Here is a 20503-nt window from a genome sequence, read left to right on the forward strand (position 1 = left end):
CGTAACTCTAGTTGTTCAATGCTGTGACCAACTTCAACCGTGTCCTCTCCCTCTGACATCACGTCCTATGTGCAGCACCCGGAAGTGATGTCAGCGGGAGCCGACGCGGTCACGAGGAGCACGTTGAAGTTGTTATTCACAGCGATGAACAACTAGAGGTACGGGAGAAGGGAAGGGGGCATGCATGTGATGGGGGAGGACTGGGAAGAAGCGGGGCAGAGAGGAGGAGGGGTGCCGGTGCCCCCCCTTACCACACCACCAGGCATCATTAAGCATCACTGAGCGACTCAACATAGGCATTTGTAGGTGTCCTAAGAGTCCCGCACGGAACTCTTAACTGATCATTCCATTTCTTTTTGATTGGCTGAAAACCGGCGCAGTCAATTACCACGCCAATTAAGCCAATTTAAAAAAAAAAAAGGTTGCATGCAGATTCCAAAGATAGGTGTACTGGATTAGGGTGCCTAGCGGCATCTAACATAGGCCTCCAGCCCTTAGTGCGCAAAGTTTCTCAGCGCCATATTTTTGGCCCTACTCAATGACTTCCCTCCTAAGTGTGATAACGTGCACCAAAGTATTAAAGGGTAAGTGTAAAGTATACAATCAACAGTGACCGCTTGGGGTGACGATGAGGGTGCGGCATGGCCCCGTTAACCATTGAGGCATTCTGCAGCCCCTGGAGCCAGCACTGCTAACAAGGGGTGGTCTTGGGAAAGTGAACACAACCAAAGAACCTGATGTAGTCTGTTCTCCATCAGAAAGACTGGCAGAATTGAGCACAGGGGAAATATGCACTTTGATGTTTAAACCAGGACATGCAGTGGCATTCTACAATAACTGGATAGATTGATTGTGTTGTGAAGTACTTTGATGTGTGACAGTTTGTACGATGATTGATATGTGCGCTGTCTTCTTGTTCTCCCTTTACCTCATGAAACTGGCATTCTTTTCATATTTGTTATTCTGTAATCCGCTTTGATGTTAAAGCAAAGGGCAGTCTATAAATTTTAATAAACATAAACAACCATTTGGTACCCAGGGCTGATCATTTTTTAAAATCCCCCTCCTCTATGTAAGAAAATTATTTTTAGTAATAATCCATGAGTCACACCACGAGGGTGCACCTAGGAAAAGGCAGCATCTTAAACACTGCAGTGAGCACTAGAACATCAGTACACCTATTGTAAAAGTAAACAAGCCACGTTAATATAGATCGACCCTGCACAGTCAATGCTAAAAGAAAACCATGTCCTTTTCATATACACAGAACACAGATATACCCTCGCCCAGTAAAACTAAAAACAGATATATGTAGACAAAAGTTAAACTGAACCGTCAAGAAGCCAGATTCTGCATACAATGCAACATCACAGAAACAGTGACACAGGTCCCCTAATACTGTGCAAAATATAAAGATAGCAGATGTAAATTTGAAAAAAAACCTGACAAATAACAATCACTACTTTTCAAATTAACAAATAGATCTGGGTGTCATCATAGACAATATGATGAAACCTTCCGTTCAATGTGCGGCGGCGGTCAAAAAAGCAAACAGGATGCTAGGTATTATTACAAAAGGGATGGTTAATAAGACTAAGAATGTTATAATGCCCCTGTATTGCTCCAAGGCGCACCTTATCTATAGTATTGCATTCAATTCTGGTCTCCTTATCTCAAGAAAGATATAGCGGCGCTAGAAAAGGTTCAAAGAAGAGCGACCAAAATGATAAAGGGGATGGAACTCCTCTTGTATGAGGAAAGACTAAAAAGGTTAGGGCTCTTCAGCTTGGAGAGACGGCTGAGGGGAGATATGATTGATGTCTACAAAATCCTGAGTGGAGTAGAATGGGTACAAGTGGATTGATTTTTCACTCTGTTAAAAATTAGAAAGTCTAGGAGACACTTGATGAAGTTACAGAGAAATACTTCTAAAACCAATAAAAGAAAATATTTTTTCACTCAGAGAATAGTTAAGCCAGAGGTTGTGGTAAGAGCGGATAGCGTAGCTGGTTTTAAGAAAGGTTTGGACAATTTCCTGACAATTTCTGTTATTGAGAAAGACATGGGGGAAGTCACTGCTTGCCCTGGATCAGTAGCGTGGAATATTGCTACTCCTTGGGTTTTGGCCAGGTACTAGGGACCTGGATTGGCCACCATGAGAATGGACTACTGGGCTTGATGGACCATTGGTCTGACCCAGTAAGGTTATTCTTATATTTCCTCACCTTCCTTTCCCTCCCTCCCTCCTATCCCCCTTGTCTGGCATCTCTAACTCCTTCTTTTCCCTTCTTCCATGCCATGCCCTGGCATCTCTTCTTCCCCCTCCATGGTCTGGCATCTCCTTTCCTTTCTTTCCCTCCCTTCCTCCTGGTCTGACATCTCTCTCTCATCTCACTTCTCTGGTCTTCCTTCTCCTTCCCTCCCTCTCTAATCATGTGCATTTCTCTCCTCCCCCTCATTGGTACCCACCTACCTCTTTCTCTCTCTTTGTTTGCCATTCCTCCCCCTTTGACATGCAGTCTTTACAACTTGCTGCTCTTCCTGGCATTGGACCTTCCTCTGCTGATCTCGCCTACTTCCTGCTTCCATAAAGGCAGGAACCAACAGAAAGGAAGGCCTGATGCTATCAGAGCAGCATGTTGTGAAGGCTGCTGCTGGGAGGGATGAAGTTCCCGAATCATGACGCTGGTCCTCAGAGCACCCCCTTATGAGCTGTACCCGGGGCGGACTACCCCCTTAGTACGCCACTGAGGACATGAAAAACAAAACTGGTTTGCAGACCTAAGAAATGTTTTTGAACAGCCAGAGGATGGTGGAAAAGAGAACAGGATTACTTCAGTGGCCACAGTGAACTCTACTTAACCTACATAATATGGTCCTTGGCAGCCCTTCTCTGTGCCAGAACCATCTCAGGTTGAAGATTAAATCCTGTTTCTTGGGCAGTTCATTCAAGGTTCAGTAAAGAAGTTATGCACTGAACTCTGGAAGATTACAGCAGAAATCATTGCCAGGCTTTCACCATGGCTATTATAGTCTCTCTTCTCTTGTTGTCATCCCTCAGGGCAATAATTTCATTCTGCACTGCTCCGGTGCAGTCAGTATTTCTTAGAAATGCATGAAATATCCGCTTACATTATATATTGCTTTTGGAGCACAAAATCTTGGACTGAAACCCTCTAAATTTTGTTCTGCCTCCCAAGAAACTTGCAGTTTCTATTCAGGTGGAGAAATGATTAATTCTGGACAGAATATGAAAATGGGAAATGGGAAGGTACAGGCTTCTAATGGCACCTTTAATGCAAAAATAATCCAAAGCACCGTGACACAATGAAGAAGAAACAAGGAAAGAGACTGAGGACAGAGTCAAACCATATGTGCATGGCTGGAGTTGTAGATACTGTAAGTCACATGATTAAACCAACTAAACTGCAAGTGAAGATAGAAAGAGAGATATACAGAAACATGATGGCAGATAAAGGCCAAATGGCCCATTCGCAGCATCCTCTATCTCCTCCTCTCCCTATTGGCTAAGGCTCTTTACAACTGCATTGTGATGTCATAGAACTTTATGGTTATAGAAACATAATAACATGATGGCAGATAAAGGCCAAATAGTTTATCCAGTCTGCCCATCTGTAGCATCTACTATCTCCTCCTCTCTCTATTGGCTAAGGCTCGTACCATTTGCATCTCCTCTTCCTATAGGCTAAGGTTCTTTATACCTGCATTGTGATGTCATAGAACTTTAGTAACATAGTAACAAATAACATAGAAACATGATGGCAGATAAAGGCTAATTGGCCCATCCAGTCTACCCATCCGCAGGATCCACTATCTCCTCCTCTCCCTAAGAGATCCTGCGTGCATGCCCCACACCATCTTGAATTCAGACACATTCTTTGTCTCCACCACTTCTACCGGGAGACTATTCCATGCATATACCACCCTTTCTGTACAAAAGTATTTCCTTAGATTATGCCTAAGCCTATTACTTCTTAACTTCATCCTATGTCTTCTCATTCCAGAGCTTCCTTTCCAATGAAAATGACTTGCCTCATGTGCATTTATGCCACGTAGGTATTTAAACATTGCTATCGTATCTCACCTCTCCCGCCTTTCCTGCAAAGGATGCATGGTGCTGAAGTACAAGTGAAGGTGTTAGGGCCAATCTCCTGGTCCTGTTGGTTTCACAGATGTGTTTTCTTACAGTCCAAAGCTTTACTGCCCAAAGGTATACACAGAACCAGAAATCTGTTGGTCACCTGCATGCAATAGGACTCCTTCATTTGCTTTCTGTATGTTTGTGTTGGGGGGAGGGGAGGGAAGAATAATTCCGGCATCCTGAGATCTTTTTGTGACTGCTATTATTTGAAATTTTATAATGAAATATTTTTTGTGAAAAATAGAAATAAGCAAATGTACTAGCAATGATCAGTGGGAACAACAGCAAAAAATTATCATGTAGGGAAAAAAGTGCTTAAGATCTAAAGAGAATTTTTAAGTGCACATTTTATTTAATTTTTCTAAATATGCTTTCCTTGATCAGTTTGTGCCAGGAGAGGGGTTAAGTTCTTATTCTATACATTGGAACCATTGGTTTAATCATGGTCTCTAGCTGACAGGTGTGAATTATTGAACTGGATAATGCTTCTTAATTTGATGCCTTTACTCTACAGATCTTGAACGATATAGAGCACTATGGAACAGAACTACGGAGACAAGACAGTTTAAAAATGAGCCATGAATTATGGCCCACTCCATTTCTGCAATGGTTTTACCATGAGTCTTCAGTAGTGAAAGTAGCTGCCTGTGTTGCACCCAGTGGCGTGCGGTCAGGGCCTTCAGGGGATTTGCCCCACCCTCTAAAGGCCCTGAGGGTACTGCTCTGAATTTTATTGATTGAGCAGGCAACAGGCAAGCAGCCTGTTGCCTACTCAGCCAGTCAAATTTAGATCAGTATTGTCAGGGCCTTCATGAAAGCCCTCACCGCACGCCACTGGTTACACCATATGCATGAATTTTAAGATAGGTCATGTAGTTACATCTATCACTTATCAGTGCAATAAGATATAAACTCATTGGTATCTCACCGTTGGCTGAACCAAGTAGAGTTGAGAATCGTTTTTGGCTTGCATGGAATTGGTGGGACCTTCTGGACTCTCTGGCCTCTCTCTAGCTTCTGCTGCAGCCCAGGTGAAGGGGTCAGAGATTGGAGGATGGGCGTTCAGATTCTTCAGTTCTAGCTCCAGTTCTGCTTCCAGCTCTGCTTCCTCTTTGGCCTCCTTGTTGCTCTCCTCCAAGTGCTTCATGAGCACGGCGATCACCACGTTGACCAAAACAAACTGGGCCGTCAGCACAAATGAGACGAAGTAGATTGGAGAGATGACCGTGTTGTAACAGGTAGAGTCCTCGTTACAGTCTCGCAAAGTATCCTGGTGATAGGGAGGGGGAAATTTAATCACGTGATAAATGAAAAGGCAAATGTCTAGCTTAAAGGAAAGTCTTGGCTTTACATGCAGGAGTGTATCAAAGAGGCACATGAAACGTTAGGAGCTATTCAGAAAGGGATGAGGAATAACAGAGAACAACGTAGCGTAATGTTTCTCTATCCATGGTGAGATCTCATCTTGAGTGCTGTGTGCGGGTCTGATTGCTCCATCTCAAAAAAAGACGTAGCAGAAGTAGAGAAGGGCAACAAAAACAAAAAAAGGGGATGGGATGGCTTCACTTTGAAGAAAAAATATCCTAGGGCTCTTAGAGGAAATATGATCGATACATGTAAAATCAGGTATAATGTAGAATGGAATATTTTATGAATTTATCTTGTTGGGCAAACTGGATGGATTGTACAGGTTTTTATCTGCCGTCATCTATATTGTTACTGTTACTGCTACTAGCTATACTATATATGGGATAGTCTAACCCAGGGGTGTCAAAGTCCCTCCTCGAGGGCCGCAATCCAGTCGGGTTTTCAGGATTTCCCCAATGAATATGCATGAGATCTATTAGCATACAATGAAAGCAGTGCATGCAAATAGATCTCATGCATATTCATTGGGGAAATCCTGAAAATCTGACTGGATTGCGGCCCTCGAGGAGGGACTTTGACACCCCTGGTCTAACCCATATATAGTGTTAAGTACTCAGGAGAGGATCCATCCCACTTAAACCTGATCAGCGGGTTGTCTGTTGATACTGAATGGCACTTAACCGCACAGTGCCACTGACTATCTCCTGTGAGTGTCACGGGACTGTGTGATTAAGTACAAGGGCGCAGAATCAAAGAGCAACTGGCAGTTAAGCTACCACTGGCGATGTTAAGTGTCGGTGCCTGTAGAACCAACTAGGCGCGCTGGACCTCATCATAGGCAGCCGTAATTTTGCCCAACTAGCTATGCTTTCTTGGCACTGAATTTTGGCTGGCACCTACTTAAGTTCCAGGTCCTCAGTGGACCTGGATGTTTATTGCTAGTGCCTGGACTTGGCCTGGCATTGAAAATCGAGGGAGGGGTGGGGGAGGGGAGGTAGACAACCGCTGAACCTCAGGGACAACATTTTAAAATAAAAATGTATATACTGCCTTATGTGAACCAGTGTGTTACAGAAGCGTGGAAAAGACAGCCCTTTCTCCATAGTCAGGAGGATTGGGTTAAAATTAAGACAGACAGCCATGCAAGAAATTGGACATATGTAGGTCTTCAGAAGGATTTAATTGAGGAAATCCTCAAAAAATATGTTTTCTAAACAATCCATATAAGAAAAGCTGAACGTGGGGCGAAGCCATAAGATTAATGAGTCAAGTTTCACAACTGCGCTAATTACGAGGGATCTTCAAAAAGTTTCCGCACTTTTACTTTTTTTAAACAATTATTTATTAAATATCTCAACAGCAAATTACATCACTTTCCCACATAATCGCCTTGCTTTGCGATACATTTTTTCCCATGACATTCTACGACGCACCTCTCATCCCAACCATTTCCCACGAAAACATGAAAGTGCGGAAACTTTTCGAAGGACCCTTGTAAATACTCTTTTCTACACCAACCAAGGCAGCAACATTAATCCAGCATAAAAGCCATAAAATGGAGAAGAAAAATGTCTATAAACAGATTAACTCTTACATCCATGATCTGGTCAAGTTTTACTGCCAGATAGAGAGATACAGAAAGGTAGAATAAACTCTTCTTTTCAAGGGCAACTTCACAGAATGATCCTGCATTAACAAAATGCACTGCCTCTGCATTACCAAAATGCATTACCAAATGCACTGCATTACCGCGTTACCAAAATGCACAAAGGAAGTCCCTATGGGGCTCATAATAAATAAAAAAAAGTCTAAAAAGTGGCCTAAATCGGTACTTGGACGATCAAAAAGCCTGATCGTCTAAAACCAGTCCGACCCGGCCCAACCCAGCCCAACCTGGCCCATGTGCCTAAGGCCAAGCCCACAGGAGGGGCATAAGGCTACTGGGCTGATTCCGGTTGGCCCAGGCACCTCATACCCCACCTGTGGGTGGAGTTTGAGCTGCCTGGGCCAATCAGGCCATAAGGCCCACTATTCGAGGGAAGGAGGGCCTGCTGGACAGGCAGGCTTGGGACCCATCCGTCCGTCCAATGAATTTTACAGGTATAGGGTGGGGGATTGGGGTTTGGGGGGGTTGAGGGGTTGGCGGTAGTGTGTCTTGCGGGTCGGCGGGTGGGGGACTGATCGGGGATTCGGGGGGGGTCGATCGTGGGAGGGGGGTGAGTCGAGGGCAGGTTAGGCTGGGATCCCCCCTACCCATATCTTAGTGGGGGTGAGGGGTAGGGGGGTTGCCTGGGCAGGAGGGGTTGGGCTCCCTCCTGCCCGGATCGAGTGTGTATGTGGGGTTGCCGGGCCAGAAGGGCTTGGGCTCCTTCCTGCCTGGATTGTAATGGCGGGGTGGGCAGTCGCCGGGCCAGGAAGGCTTGGGCTCCCTCCTGGCCCGATCGGATCGGGCGGGGTGGGCAGTCGCCGGGCCAGGAGGGCTTGCGCTCCCTCCTGGCCTGATCGCTGTCAGGCACCAGGGAGTCGCCGGGCCAGGAGGGCTTAAGCTCCCTCCTGGCCTGATTGTTGCTCGGGTGGGGGGATTCTGTAATCAGTGTTCTTTTTGACAGACACCAGTTACAGAATCCAGCTTTTAGGCGAAGGACTGGCCCCTCCTTCACCTAAAAGCCCTTGTTTTGAATGTTTGGGACGTAGGCTTTTTTTAGGTTGATTTTATGGTGTAAGTTTAGACGTTAGTTGTGGTCTGGGCGTTTAAAAAGCTGAACTTAGAGGCAGGCCATTATCAAAAAATACCTCCTTTTGGATGTTTTTTTTTGGATAATGGACATTTTCCCTGCGTCTACTGTCAACGTTTATGGCCTTAAGGCAAAAGAAGACTTAGACGTTTTTATTTTATTATGCCCCTCCATGGTTATTGTCGAGTGTATTATGAACTATAAATGTAGAGATTATGCAATTCCACACCGTAGAAGAGCCAGTTCTTAGTCTATAGGTTGGAGATGTTATACCGCAGAGAGATCAAGAATGCAAATCTGTTGTAGAGCCCAGTTAACATAACAAATTCACTTCTATACCGCAGTAATCTGTCAGTTCAACGCGGTTAACAACAATCAAGAGACTATATAAGCCCAGTGCATTACAATCACATTCAGAAGAATTTGTCAAATAATTAAGTCTTTAGCATTTTTCTAAAGGGAAGACAGGACTTAGAGGTTGTTATCAGGACAGAAAAAGGTTTCTCCCATGATCCAGCTTGAAAAGATAAAATTCTATGGAAAAATCTTTTGTAGATGCATCCTTTTACCGTAGGAAATGGAAATAATCTAAAATGCCGAGAAAAAACTTTTTCTGTAAGTAAATTTAAAGTGATCAATAATATACCCCCTCCTTTACTAACGCGTAGCGTGGGTTTTAACGCCACAGCAGCGGCGGTAACTGCTCCAACGCTCATAGAATTCCTATGAGCATCAGAGCAGTTACTAGCGCTGCCGGCGCTAACTCTGCGCTACGTGTTAGTAAAGGGGGGGGAGGGGATAATGAGGAATAAGGACAAACAATGTCTTGTAACAGGTACAACCTAACTTGAATAACATTCTTGCCTCAACTGGGAGCCAATGTCGCGTCCGATAGAATTTAGTCACATGATCACATTTTTTCAAGTGGAAAATCAACTGAACAGCTGTGTTCTGAATGATCTGCAACCTTTTGATATTCCTTTTACTGGAGGCCAGATAAATGATGTTACAATAATCCAGGGAACTCAAAATCAATGATTGTACCAGTAGTCTAAATGAGGAAGGATCAAAATATGCCCTGATCGATTGCAATTTCCACAGCATATAATAAGTTTTCCTAGCTAGTGCATTAATTTGAGCATCGAGTGATAGATTTTAGTCTAAATAAACCCCCTACAATATGTATAAGGTGGTGATTATAGACTGCCGGTGTTTTTGTTGACTTTAATGTGTGAAAGTGATCATGGAAAAAGTTTCAACATCCTCAGAACAGGAGTTCAGAACACAGAGGAGATACATCTTATAAACATTTATTTTATTATAAATATTTGTACCCAAAAATGTCTTACCTTCATTATCCCATTCCAATTATCTCCTGTTGAGACCCGGAAGAGAGTCAGAAAAGCCATGCCAAAATTTCTAAATGTCGCATGCCGTCCTAGACCCTCACAGGGGTGAGTGTCGTCGCACTCTGCAAGGTCAGGCAGAAAGAGAAGTCACTAGAAATTCACCCTTCTCTTGCTTTCCTTCTATTGGTCAAAGATTTTCTCCCTCCACCCCTCTCCCCAAACTTACCCAAATCGCCGAAAAGTTCCACCCCAAGTGCAGCAAAGATGAAAAACAGTAACATAAAAAGAAGACCCAGGTTCCCCACCTGTGGACAAAGAGAATATAACAAGAAAGAGGAAAAGAAACTACAGTAATTTGGATTCTTTCTCATCCCTGGATCAAGACCAAAGCTGGTGAGTTTATCATGAAAACTGAGATCAAGAGAGCAAATCTGGAGAATCTTTAGAAACTGTGGAGTTGATTATTCAAAATATTTCTCCAGATAACTTCAAGAATTACCTGGACAAATTTTTGCCTTTTGAATTTTGTTGGTCAGACAAAAATGTAAGGGGTCGATATTCTGCAAAACGGCACTCAATATTTTGTTGACCACTACCGGCATTATGCCCAGGGAGTCCTGCCGGCCCAGTTGATGGGGGGGGGGGGGGGAGGTGAAATTCCCCTGCTGCAATCAGCTGAGCCGGCTGCAGAAGACAGAAGACCCCCCTAATCGGCAGAAGGGATGCCCATTCCCTCCTGCCTGACACGCGAAACCACGATAGGCAGGAGGATTGCCCACTCCCTCCTACCTCCTACCTCCTGAGCCCCTGACACCCCCTAACTACGATAAGCAGGAGGGATGCCACTTCCTCCTGCCGCTGGCCCCCCAAACCCCTGACACCCCCCCAACCACTGACATCCCCAAAACACACCCACCCTTACACCACCCCCAAATCCCAATACCCCACCCTGCACCCCTAAGACCATCTTGACCTTACGTAAGACCATCATTACCTTATGTAATCAGGCCAACTGGAGGGATGCCTACACCCTCTGGCCAGCAGGCCTGCCTCTTCAAAATGGCAGGCCTCTCTTTCCCGGTGTATCCTGGGATGTACTGGGGAGGGGCCTAAGGCCCCGATTGGCCAAGGCGCCTAAGCTCATTATTGAAGTCAATTTACTAATTAAGATAGGCACCTTTCATTTTAGGCTAACTTTAGGTGCCTCTTATAGAATTTCCCCCTAAGACGCGGATTCTATAAATGTAGGCACCACTCAGAGCGGTTGTCAATCAACTGCTAGGCGCATTGAGCTGGCATTAGTTCTAGCCGCGTAGCACGGGTTTAGCACGCGCTAAAAACGTTATCACAGCTTAGTAAAAGGAGCCTTAGGTATCCTAAAAGTAGGCACCGCTGCACCAGGCTTTCACTGGCCTAATTTACCAGTGCCTGTCTCGAATGCCTAGCAATGTCTAACTCTACCAGGCCTATTCTCCGCCCCTAACCACACCTACTTTTCAGGTAGGCGTTGTTAGGCATCAGAAATTGCCTCCACTCAGGCTAGGCACTGCGCTGAATTCTGTGCCTAACTTTTAATTTTCAATTACCTTCAATGGGGTGGTCAATTACCACGCCATTTAAGCAAATTGATTTCATTTAGGTTAGGCGCAGATTTTTGGCATCACTGGGCAGCCTCAATTAGCGTGTTTAGTGGTCCCTAACTAGGGTACCAAGTATAGAATTTGGCCCTAAGTCAACAATTCTGTAAATGGTGTCCAGGTTAAGTGCTGCTAGGTGCTTAATTGAGACGGCCTACTGACACCTAACTAAAATCCGCACCTAACCTAAATGACTTCAATTAGCTTAATTGGCATGGTAATTGATCACGCCTCTGAAGTTAATTGAATAATTAATTAGAAAAAATAAAATTAAACGTTAGGCACAGCATTCCGCACAGCGATGCCTAAGTCAAGCCTACCAACGCCTACCTTTAAAGTGGGTGTGATTAGGGGGGCGGAGAATAGGAGTGGTTGACATAGGTGTCACTAGGTGTCCTAGTTAGGCGCTGGTAAATTAGGCCTGGTGCGTGTCAAAGCAGCTCCTGATTGGTAAGGCCCGACTTTAGTGCAGGAAGAGGCGGTCGGAGCATACAGCGAGTGATTTCCTTCACTCGCCGGCGCTCCAGCTGCTCTCTCCTGCTTCTCCAGCTGTCCTCTCCTGATCAGCAGTTTGCGGTTGGAAAATACCACGAATGACCGGGACCGCCAACTGCCAGCCGCCAACCCCAAATGACGGGGGAACACTGCATAGGCTAATGAATTCCAGAAGTAATAAAGATGTGTGGACTTAAAGGGGCAGGAGGATGAGGAGGAAAGGCTGAAGGCTGCAGGCAGCTTTAGCATCCCTACTTAACTAAAAATGGTGCAGTTATTAGCATTACTCTTTTAGAAAAGGCTTACCTGAGGCAGTGCTTGAAGAACTGTATCCAGTAAAGCCCTCATTCCTACAGCCATCTTAAGTAATTTTAAAACTGGAAAAAAAAAGATATTACTATCACCAATATTTTTAAAAAAATGTTATAAATAAACTTCTGGAAGAACTTCCTAGACCTTTCATCTGGGTCTCTAATAGATCCCACCTGTAAATACAGGGAGTTCTTTCTTTCCTTACTCACAGATTGAAAGGGTCTTACATAAGAATAGCCTTATTGGGTCAGACCAATGGTCCATCAAGCTCAGTAGCCCGTTCTCACGGTGGCCAATCCAGGTCTCTAGTACCTGGCCAAAACCCAAGGACTAGCAACATTCCATACAGAATCTCAATGATTAGCAAGATTCTAGAATCCCAAAGAGTAGCAACATTCCATGCTACCAATCCAGGGCAAGCAGTGGCTTCCCCCATGTCTTTCTCAATAACAGACTATGGACTTTTCCTCCAGGAACTTGTCCAAACGTTTCTTAAAACCAGCTATGCCATCTGCTCTTACCACAACCTCTGGCAACGCGTTCTAGAGCTTAACTATTCTCTGAGTGAAAATTTTTTTTCTCCTATTGGTTTTAAAAGTATTTCCCTGTAACTTCATCGGGGGCATTTTCCTCAGTCTCTTTCTCTCTTGATTTTGAGTCCTCTAGCTAGCTTTATTTTAAGTTCCCATGCCTCTTTGCCTTAATTCTCCTTTTTCCTATTTTACTCTTTTCATGTTTTCTCACAGGCAGTGTGTAGCAAAAGAAGTTTGCATCCTCCCCTCCAAGGTTTTCTTCCCCGCCCCCAGCATCACCTCGCTGTACACCCCATACCTCTTCAAATCTTCACCAGCAGCGAGCAGCATCACCTGCCCACTGCTTACGCCAGCTGAGCCTTTCCTCTGATATCATTTCCTGGTCCTGCAAACAGGAAGTGATGTCAGAGGGAGCGACAAGGCCGGCATGAGCAGCAGGTAGAAGATACTGCTCGCTATAGGTGAAAATTTGAAGAGGTACAGGGGAGGGGGGAGTACATTGAAAAGACTCCTCCCATTGCTGGGGGGAGGGAAGAGACGTGTGGGCGCCCCTGCCAAGATTGCACCCAGGGTGCTCCGCCCCCACCTCCCCCTTACTATCCTCATTGCCCACAGCATTTCACAGCTAGAATATCTGAATTCCTGCTGCTCGCAGTTAATTCTTCAGCCTCTGCTTCTATATTTGCCTCTGTCTTGGATCATTTGAAGATTTCCTCACCCCCTTCCCCGCCCCCTGCAACTGTATTGTATTTATTTTTTTTATAGCAACTCACCACTCTTCTCTGTTTTAAATGGACACTTTCTAAAATAAAATCCTGTTTTGAGCAGCGAGATGCCCGATGAGACAGTCTGTTTGAATATGTTGAACACTGCAGCAGAAAAAGCGAGGTGGTATTTTGAAATCTGGACGTGATGGTTGCAATCTTTCAAGCCATCTTCCCATATTAGTGTTTACACTCAGGCTTGCAGGCTTCTATATGCCCTTGGCTAGGGTTGTCTTTCTCCTGCGAGGCCCTGGGGAGGTGTGTAATATCTCCTCCTTAGCTCTGCAGCAGTCATCCTTAACACTACTTCTGAAACACTACTCAAGAGGTTCCTCATGGATCATTGAGCCTACAGCAGTATTTCTCCTTGGTTAAATGATTCTGAATTTGGCCCTGGAGGTAAGAATCTTGCTCTCTTTTCTGCAAAGATTAAACTCTGCTGTGCTACTGAGAATCGGTGAATGCATGAGGCTGATGCTGCCAGGCCATCCTCCGTTGGAGGAGGTAAATGAACCAGTCTCTGGCCCCACCCAGCTCTCTCTAGGTACTGATGCAGAGTTGGGCAAAATATTAGTCAAATCATGGTGCCAATGGTCCATCCATTTTACTACCTATGCTGTTAACTAGCTCTTACCTCAAATGTAATTTTTTGCCAAGGTTGCATGCAAAAAGAAATATGAGGGTAAATGAATAAGAGGGCGCCTAGTTTAAATACTGTGAGCTGAATTCTATATATGGCGCTGAAAGATCACGGAAAGAGAAAGACATACGGGAAGCCACTGCTGTCCCTGGATTGGTAGCATGGAATGTTGCTACTATGTGGGATTCCGGAATCTTGATACTCTTTGAGATTCCGGAATGTTGCTACTATTTGGGTTTCTGCTAGGTACTTGTGACCTAGATTGGCCACGGTGGAAACAGGATATTAGACTAGACAGACCATTGATCTGACCCAGTATAGCTATTCTTATGTTCTTATTGATTCTGGAAATGATCCGTGCTAAGCACCATTCTATAAAGATCACGTGACTTTGATAGAATACACCACTTCCAACAGGCTCTTATCTAAAATGTTCAGAAGTAGAATACTGTAGCAAAGCCATACTCTCGATTCCAACTTCAAAATTAATCTTATTATTCTGAATCTTCAGAGACCTCAGCGATATCACCCTAATCGGCTCAAAATGGCACAGCCGATGGGGATTTAAGTATCTCATCGTCACCGGTCTCACCCATTCTTATTAAACTTGAAATATTTTTTTTTTTTTTTTTAATTATTATTTATTTATTAAAATTTTACATAATTCACAAGAATATTCCTCTTGTACAAGTAAAACAGAAAAGAAACAAATTAAATAAACTCATAATTTCTACTATCAGAAAAATTTCATTCTTTCTTAGACCACTAACTCTGGAGGGAGAGGAGATGAATATATTGAAGAGATAACAAATATAAGTAATAACTATATTCTTGAAAGGCTTAACAGTCTTTAACCCCCTCTTTTCTTTCTACTCTTAAACATTCCGGGTAGCAAGATTCTTTAAATCTAAAAAGGTGCGTAACTGTTCTGGTGCATAGTAGACATATTTAACACCTTGGTATTTAATTAAACATTTGCATGGATATGCTAATAAGAATGTCGCTCCAAGGGTCAAAGTCTCTACTCTCATTGCTAAGAATAGTTTTCTTCGGTCCTGCGTTGTTCTCGTGACGTCTGGAAAAATCCATACTTTCGTTCCAAGAAACATTTGTTGAGGATTTCGGAAATATAAACGCATAATTGCATTCATATCTTGTTCGAAAACAAAAGATATGAACATTGTGGCTCTCTCTATAGATTCGGAAAGTGTAGTTCCTAATAATTCAGTAACATTTAAAGCGTCTATTATCAAACGTTCCTCTATACCTGGGTCGGTTCCTTCAATTTTCTTTTTCGGCAAATAGTAAATTCTGTTAAGTGGAGGTATATGTTCAGGGGAAAACTTTAATACTTCAATTAAATACCTTTTCCACATATCTATAGGTGTAACCCCCAAGGCCTTCGGAAAGTTCAAAAGACGCAAATTCAGTCTTCGGTTGTAATTTTCTATTTGTTCAATTTTTTTACTCAAAATTATTCTTTCCTTTATCAAATTATTGGTTATAGCTTGGATATTTACCACATTGTCCTTAACCTCTTTTATCTCCGTTGAAAACTTGAAATATTTTCCATTAATTAAACGCTATGTTTATGAAATCAGCTTATATATATGTAAACAGTAGAAAAAAAAATGTTCTCACTTATCTTCACGGTTATTGTAGCAAGAAGCCTTAATAGCAAACACTTCAGTGAGTAATAATGCACAATGAGCGAAAACCTTCCCATAAATCATGAAAGGCATAGAGAAGGCAGACAGGGACAGATTCTTCAGACTACGGGGAACCACAAGTACAAGGGGGGCACTCGGAGAAACTGAAAGGGGACAAGTTTAGAACCAATGCCAGGAAGTTCTTCTTCACCCAGAGAGTGGTGGACACATGGAACGCGCTCCCGGAGGTTGAGATAGGGCAGAGCGCGCTACGGGGATTCAAAGAAGGGTTGGATAAATTCCTGAATGGTAGGGAGGATTGAGGGGTACAGATAAAAGTTGAGATAGGTTAGGAAGAGTACGGATAGAAGAAAAAAGTGGGATTATAGGGCTAAGTCAAGGAACACCTGACAGGTCATAGACCTGATGGGCCGCCGCGGGTGCGGGCTGCTGGGCGCGATGGACCTCTGGTCTGACCCAGCGGAGGCAACTTCTTATGTTCTTAATGCAATGACATCGCATGCACGCGCTTGTGCATGCGATGTCATTGCGTTGCATCCGCGCACGCGTGGATGCCCCTTCCCAACGCGATTTTGTCGGGAAGCATCAGGAAGCTTTTCAAAATCCGGACAAAGTTTGAAAAGCCGTCTGGACCCTCGGACATGTCCGGGGAAATCCTGATGTCTGGTATCCCTAACTAGAGAGGCCTGCATGATCCTATAATTAAGTATGCATGTAGATTAGCATATTGTATAATCTACGCACATTTTCCATTGATTCTGCCCTCAAACTCCATTTCTGTATGTACCTACCATCAAAGTACAGTGGTACCTTGGTTTACGAGCATAATTCGTTCCAGAAGCATGCTCTTAAACCAAAACACTTGGATATCAAAGCAACTTTTCCCATAAGAGTTAGTGTAAACTTGAACAATTCGTTCCACATCCCCAAAAACTTAATTACCATTAGGGACGCCTCCACTGCTGCCTCTGCCACAGACCCATCCACGCGGCTCCTCCAATTCTCCTCCTCTGCTGCTGTTCGCTGCCTCTCACTGCGGGTGGTGCTGGCTAAGTAAACCGCCGCCGCCACAGAGCCCGACTGGACACCGTTGGCTCTGCCGCTCCCGGACGCTGCCACTCCCCCCCCGGATGCCACTACCCCCTCCGCTGGGACTCTCAAGTGCTGGCTCAATTCTGCCGGACGCACCCCGACTCCCATGCTCCACCCGAGGCCACCGGTGCTGCTAGCGCCTCTTCTCCCCCCCTCCCCAATTGGCCCTGCCCTTACCCCTGCACCGCCGGTGATAGAAAGTGCCTGCCGCCGGTCTGCTGCTGTGCCTTGACCATCTGTGCATGCTTAGGCCTTCTGGATCTCACCCTCGCTGAGATTCTCATGAGATCTCGAGTCTCATGAGAATCTCGGTGAGGATGAGATCCAGAAGGCCTTGAGCATGCGCAGATGCTCAAGGCTCAGCAGCAGACTGACGGCAGGCTCTTTCTAACTCCGGTGGCACACGGGTAAGGACAGGGCCAGTCGGTAGATGGGGAGGAGATGATCGTGAAGGGAGGGAGCAGCGCTGGTGACCTCGGGGGGAGCAATACTGTTGGTTCCCATGGTCGGGTCGGGTTGGCTGGGGGCTCGCAAATCGATTCAATGCTCGGTGTGCGAGTCATAAGTTTGCTGATTGTTTTGCTCGTCTTGCAAAACACTCGTAAACCGAGGTTTGACTGTACTGTATGCAGCGTCATGTCAAATTACTTTATAAAATGATCTCCATTATATACAACTAGTCTTTAAGCCCGTTACATTAATGGGTGCTAGAATATATGTCTGTCTGTCTTTCTTTCTTTCTTTCTGTCTCTCTCTCTCTCCCGATGTCTCTCTCTCTCTCTCTCCATGACTCCCTTTTTCTGTCTGTCTTTCTGTCCCTCTCCCTGCCCCTGTGTCTTTCTTCCTTTCTGTCTGTCTCCCTCCTTCCTGCTGTCTGTCTGTCATTCTTTCCCTCCATTTCCCTGTGCAGTAGTATTTTCACCCATAAGAACATAAGAAAAGCCTTCACCAGATCAGACCGAGGTCCATCCAGTCCGGTGATCCGCACACGTGGCGGCCCATTTAGGTGCTCCTGATTGGAGACCCAGATATACCGTAGCCCTCAATATGATTTTCAAGAAGGTGTGCATCCAACTTGCGCTTGAATCCCAGAACAGTAATCTCTGTCACAATATCCTCCGGGAGAGCATTCCAAATTCCCAGCACTCTCTGTGTGAAAAAGTACTTCCTGACATTCGTCCTGAACCTGCTGCCTCTCAGTTTTAGTCTGTGACCTCTTGTCCGTGTCACCTCCAAAAAAATTAGTAAAGCTTCTTCTTGGTCCATTTTATCAAATCCCTTTATTAATTTAAAAGTCTCTATTAGATCCCCTCTCAGTCTTCTCTGCTCGAGGGTAAACAGTCCCAATTTCATAAGGCGCTCTTTGTAGCTCAAATTCTCCAATCCCTTGACAAGTTTCGTGGCTCTCCTCTGTACCCTCTCCAGCAGAGTTATATCTTTCTTGAGGTATGGAGACCAGTGTTGGACACAGTATTCCAATTGCGGTCTGACCATTGCTCTATAAAGTGGCATTATTACATCTTCCGATCTACTCGTGATCCCCTTCTTAATCATGCCCAACATCCGGTTTGCTTTCTTCGCCGCTGCCGCGCATTGTGCCGAAGGCTTTAGGGTTCTGTCAATCAGTACCCCCAAATCCCTTTCTTGTTCGCATTTTGCTAATGTCGCCCCTAGCATCTTATATTCGTGTTCTTTGTTTTTTTTTCCTAGATGCATCACCTTGCATTTGTTTATGTTAAAATTCATCTGCCACTTTGATGCCCATGCTTCCAGCTTGTTCAGATCCTTCTGGAGTTCAGATCCTTCTGGAGTTCCACTTCCCTGCAACAGCATTTCCCTCCCTCCCCCCGACTTCCCTGTGCAGCAGCAGCAGCGGTATTTGTCTTTCCCTCCAGGTCCCTGTGCAGCAGTTGCAGCATTTCCCCCACCCCTTCCCTTCTCTTACCGCGATCTTGCCTACTCCGTTCGGCCCCTCCCCCGCGTTCTGGCCTGCTGCAATCTGGCTGCTTCGTTCGGCTCCTCGCGGCTGGAGTCCTCTTCTTTGTCGCCCCCCCCCCCCTTCCCTTCCCTTCCCGCGGTCTTGAGCTTCGGTCTGGTCTGGCCTGCTCGCCTTGCTGTATTTTTTTTTTTAGTTGAAAGACGCGGCGGTGGCTCCTCTCATGATCCCCACCTGCGTGGGAAGTCCGATGCAGGCGGGGATCATGAGAGGAGCCACCGCTGCGTCTTTCAACTGAAAAATGCAATACGGCAGGGAGCAGGCCAGACCGAAAAACAGAACCATAAGCCGCGCATGCGCACTTCCTATGGGTCGCTACAGCTCACGGAAAAGCGGCGCACGCATAGGAAGTGCGCATGCGTGGCTTACCGTTTTATTATATTAATGAGCGAAAGCCTTCCCATAACATTTATTAGACGTTTTGGTTATTTCTGGCATCCTCAATGAGAAAATTGTATGATGCTTTAAGCGTGGAGTCTTCTGTAAGAACGAATTACCGAGGATGAGAATGACCTGCCAAGTCAATCGGCGCCCCACCATACTCCTAACGGCACACTCACCACGAGCAATTCGGAGGACCCTCATGATGCGGATGATGGTGGGATTAATGGGTAATGAAGCATTGACTTCTATCTCCTCCAAAGTGATTCCCATGATGGACAAAAGCACAATGGCCAAGTCTAACTGGTTCCACCTGAAAACAACCCAAACCAAACAAACATGGGTTAGTCAGCTATTCAGATGGAAGTCACATATTTTTTATTCCTAGATCACCAAGCTTGTGCACTTACCTCCAGATTCTACATATGGCACCCAGCGAAGATTTGCGCCCAATTAAATCGGCTAACGAGCCAATTGGTGCCAGTAATTGAGTGTTAATTGACACCAATTTAAATTTCTGCACGCATCTTGCTATATACTATTCTAATCCACCCAAATCCTACAGTGTGCATCCCAAAAGGGGGCGTGGCCATAGGCTGTGCATGGGCACGTTAGGGCCGTTCCTAAAATTTGTGCGTAGTGTTATAGAATACTGTGGATTGCACCCAAATTGGTTCCAGCAGGCGTACGTCGTGGCACGCACTACTGTTCTACAATGGGCATTCTTGAGTGCCAATTTTTTTTTGAGCGCTGATTTTTGAGTGCCATTTACTGAATCTAGCCCTTAATGTTTCCTCTAACAGGACCCAATTTCAGCTTTTGCTAGACTTTGAGTGTTGTGACGTGATATTCTTCTTTTAGCCAGTGTTGGAATGACCTCTATTAACTCAGGGAGCAACAATATTACAAGAAATCATAGCATAAAAAGGGGGGGAAAAAATAAAAAAAAGAGACAATTTTATCCTTCCTTAGACCACAAAACTGTGGGGTATGGACAAAGGAAAATAATAAGGAGCTTAATTACATCCAAAACATAAGGAAAAGGCTTTGGGCCTCTTCTATCAAACTGCGCTAGCAGTTTTTAGCGCAGAACCACGCTGAATGTCCTGCGCTGCTCCCCATGCTCATAGGAACTTACCGCGCTAAAAACTGCTAGCGTAGTTTGATACAGTGTTTCCCCCATTTGCATTTTTTTCTTTTTTTTTCCTATCCTATAGTTATTCTCTTATGATTTTCTTAACATCAAAGAAATCCTTCAATTGTCCTGGGGGCATAAAAGACATATTTAGCTCCCACATAACAGATCAGACACTTGCAAGGATAGGTTGACAAGAAAGTCGCTCCCATTCCTCTTATTGGCTTCTTGAAG

General features: G+C 44.8%; 1 protein-coding gene across 8 annotated transcripts in view; it reads right to left on the bottom strand.

The window, feature by feature from the left end:
- Window positions 1–20503, bottom strand: part of CACNA1G (calcium voltage-gated channel subunit alpha1 G) — a 574606-nt gene that overhangs the window by 41224 nt on the left and 512879 nt on the right. For all 8 annotated transcript variants that reach the window (XM_033960654.1, XM_033960655.1, XM_033960653.1 and 5 more), the window contains 5 exons: window positions 19314–19447; window positions 12053–12123; window positions 9841–9919; window positions 9615–9736; window positions 5091–5432 (listed from right to left, as the gene is read on the bottom strand). In XM_033960654.1, the coding sequence (XP_033816545.1) occupies window positions 5091–5432; window positions 9615–9736; window positions 9841–9919; window positions 12053–12123; window positions 19314–19447 (748 nt within the window). The remainder of the gene's footprint in view (window positions 1–5090; window positions 5433–9614; window positions 9737–9840; window positions 9920–12052; window positions 12124–19313; window positions 19448–20503) is intronic.

Source organism: Geotrypetes seraphini, chromosome 10 (genome assembly GCF_902459505.1).
Source record: "Geotrypetes seraphini chromosome 10, aGeoSer1.1, whole genome shotgun sequence".
In the NCBI taxonomy this organism is placed as follows: domain Eukaryota; kingdom Metazoa; phylum Chordata; class Amphibia; order Gymnophiona; family Dermophiidae; genus Geotrypetes; species Geotrypetes seraphini.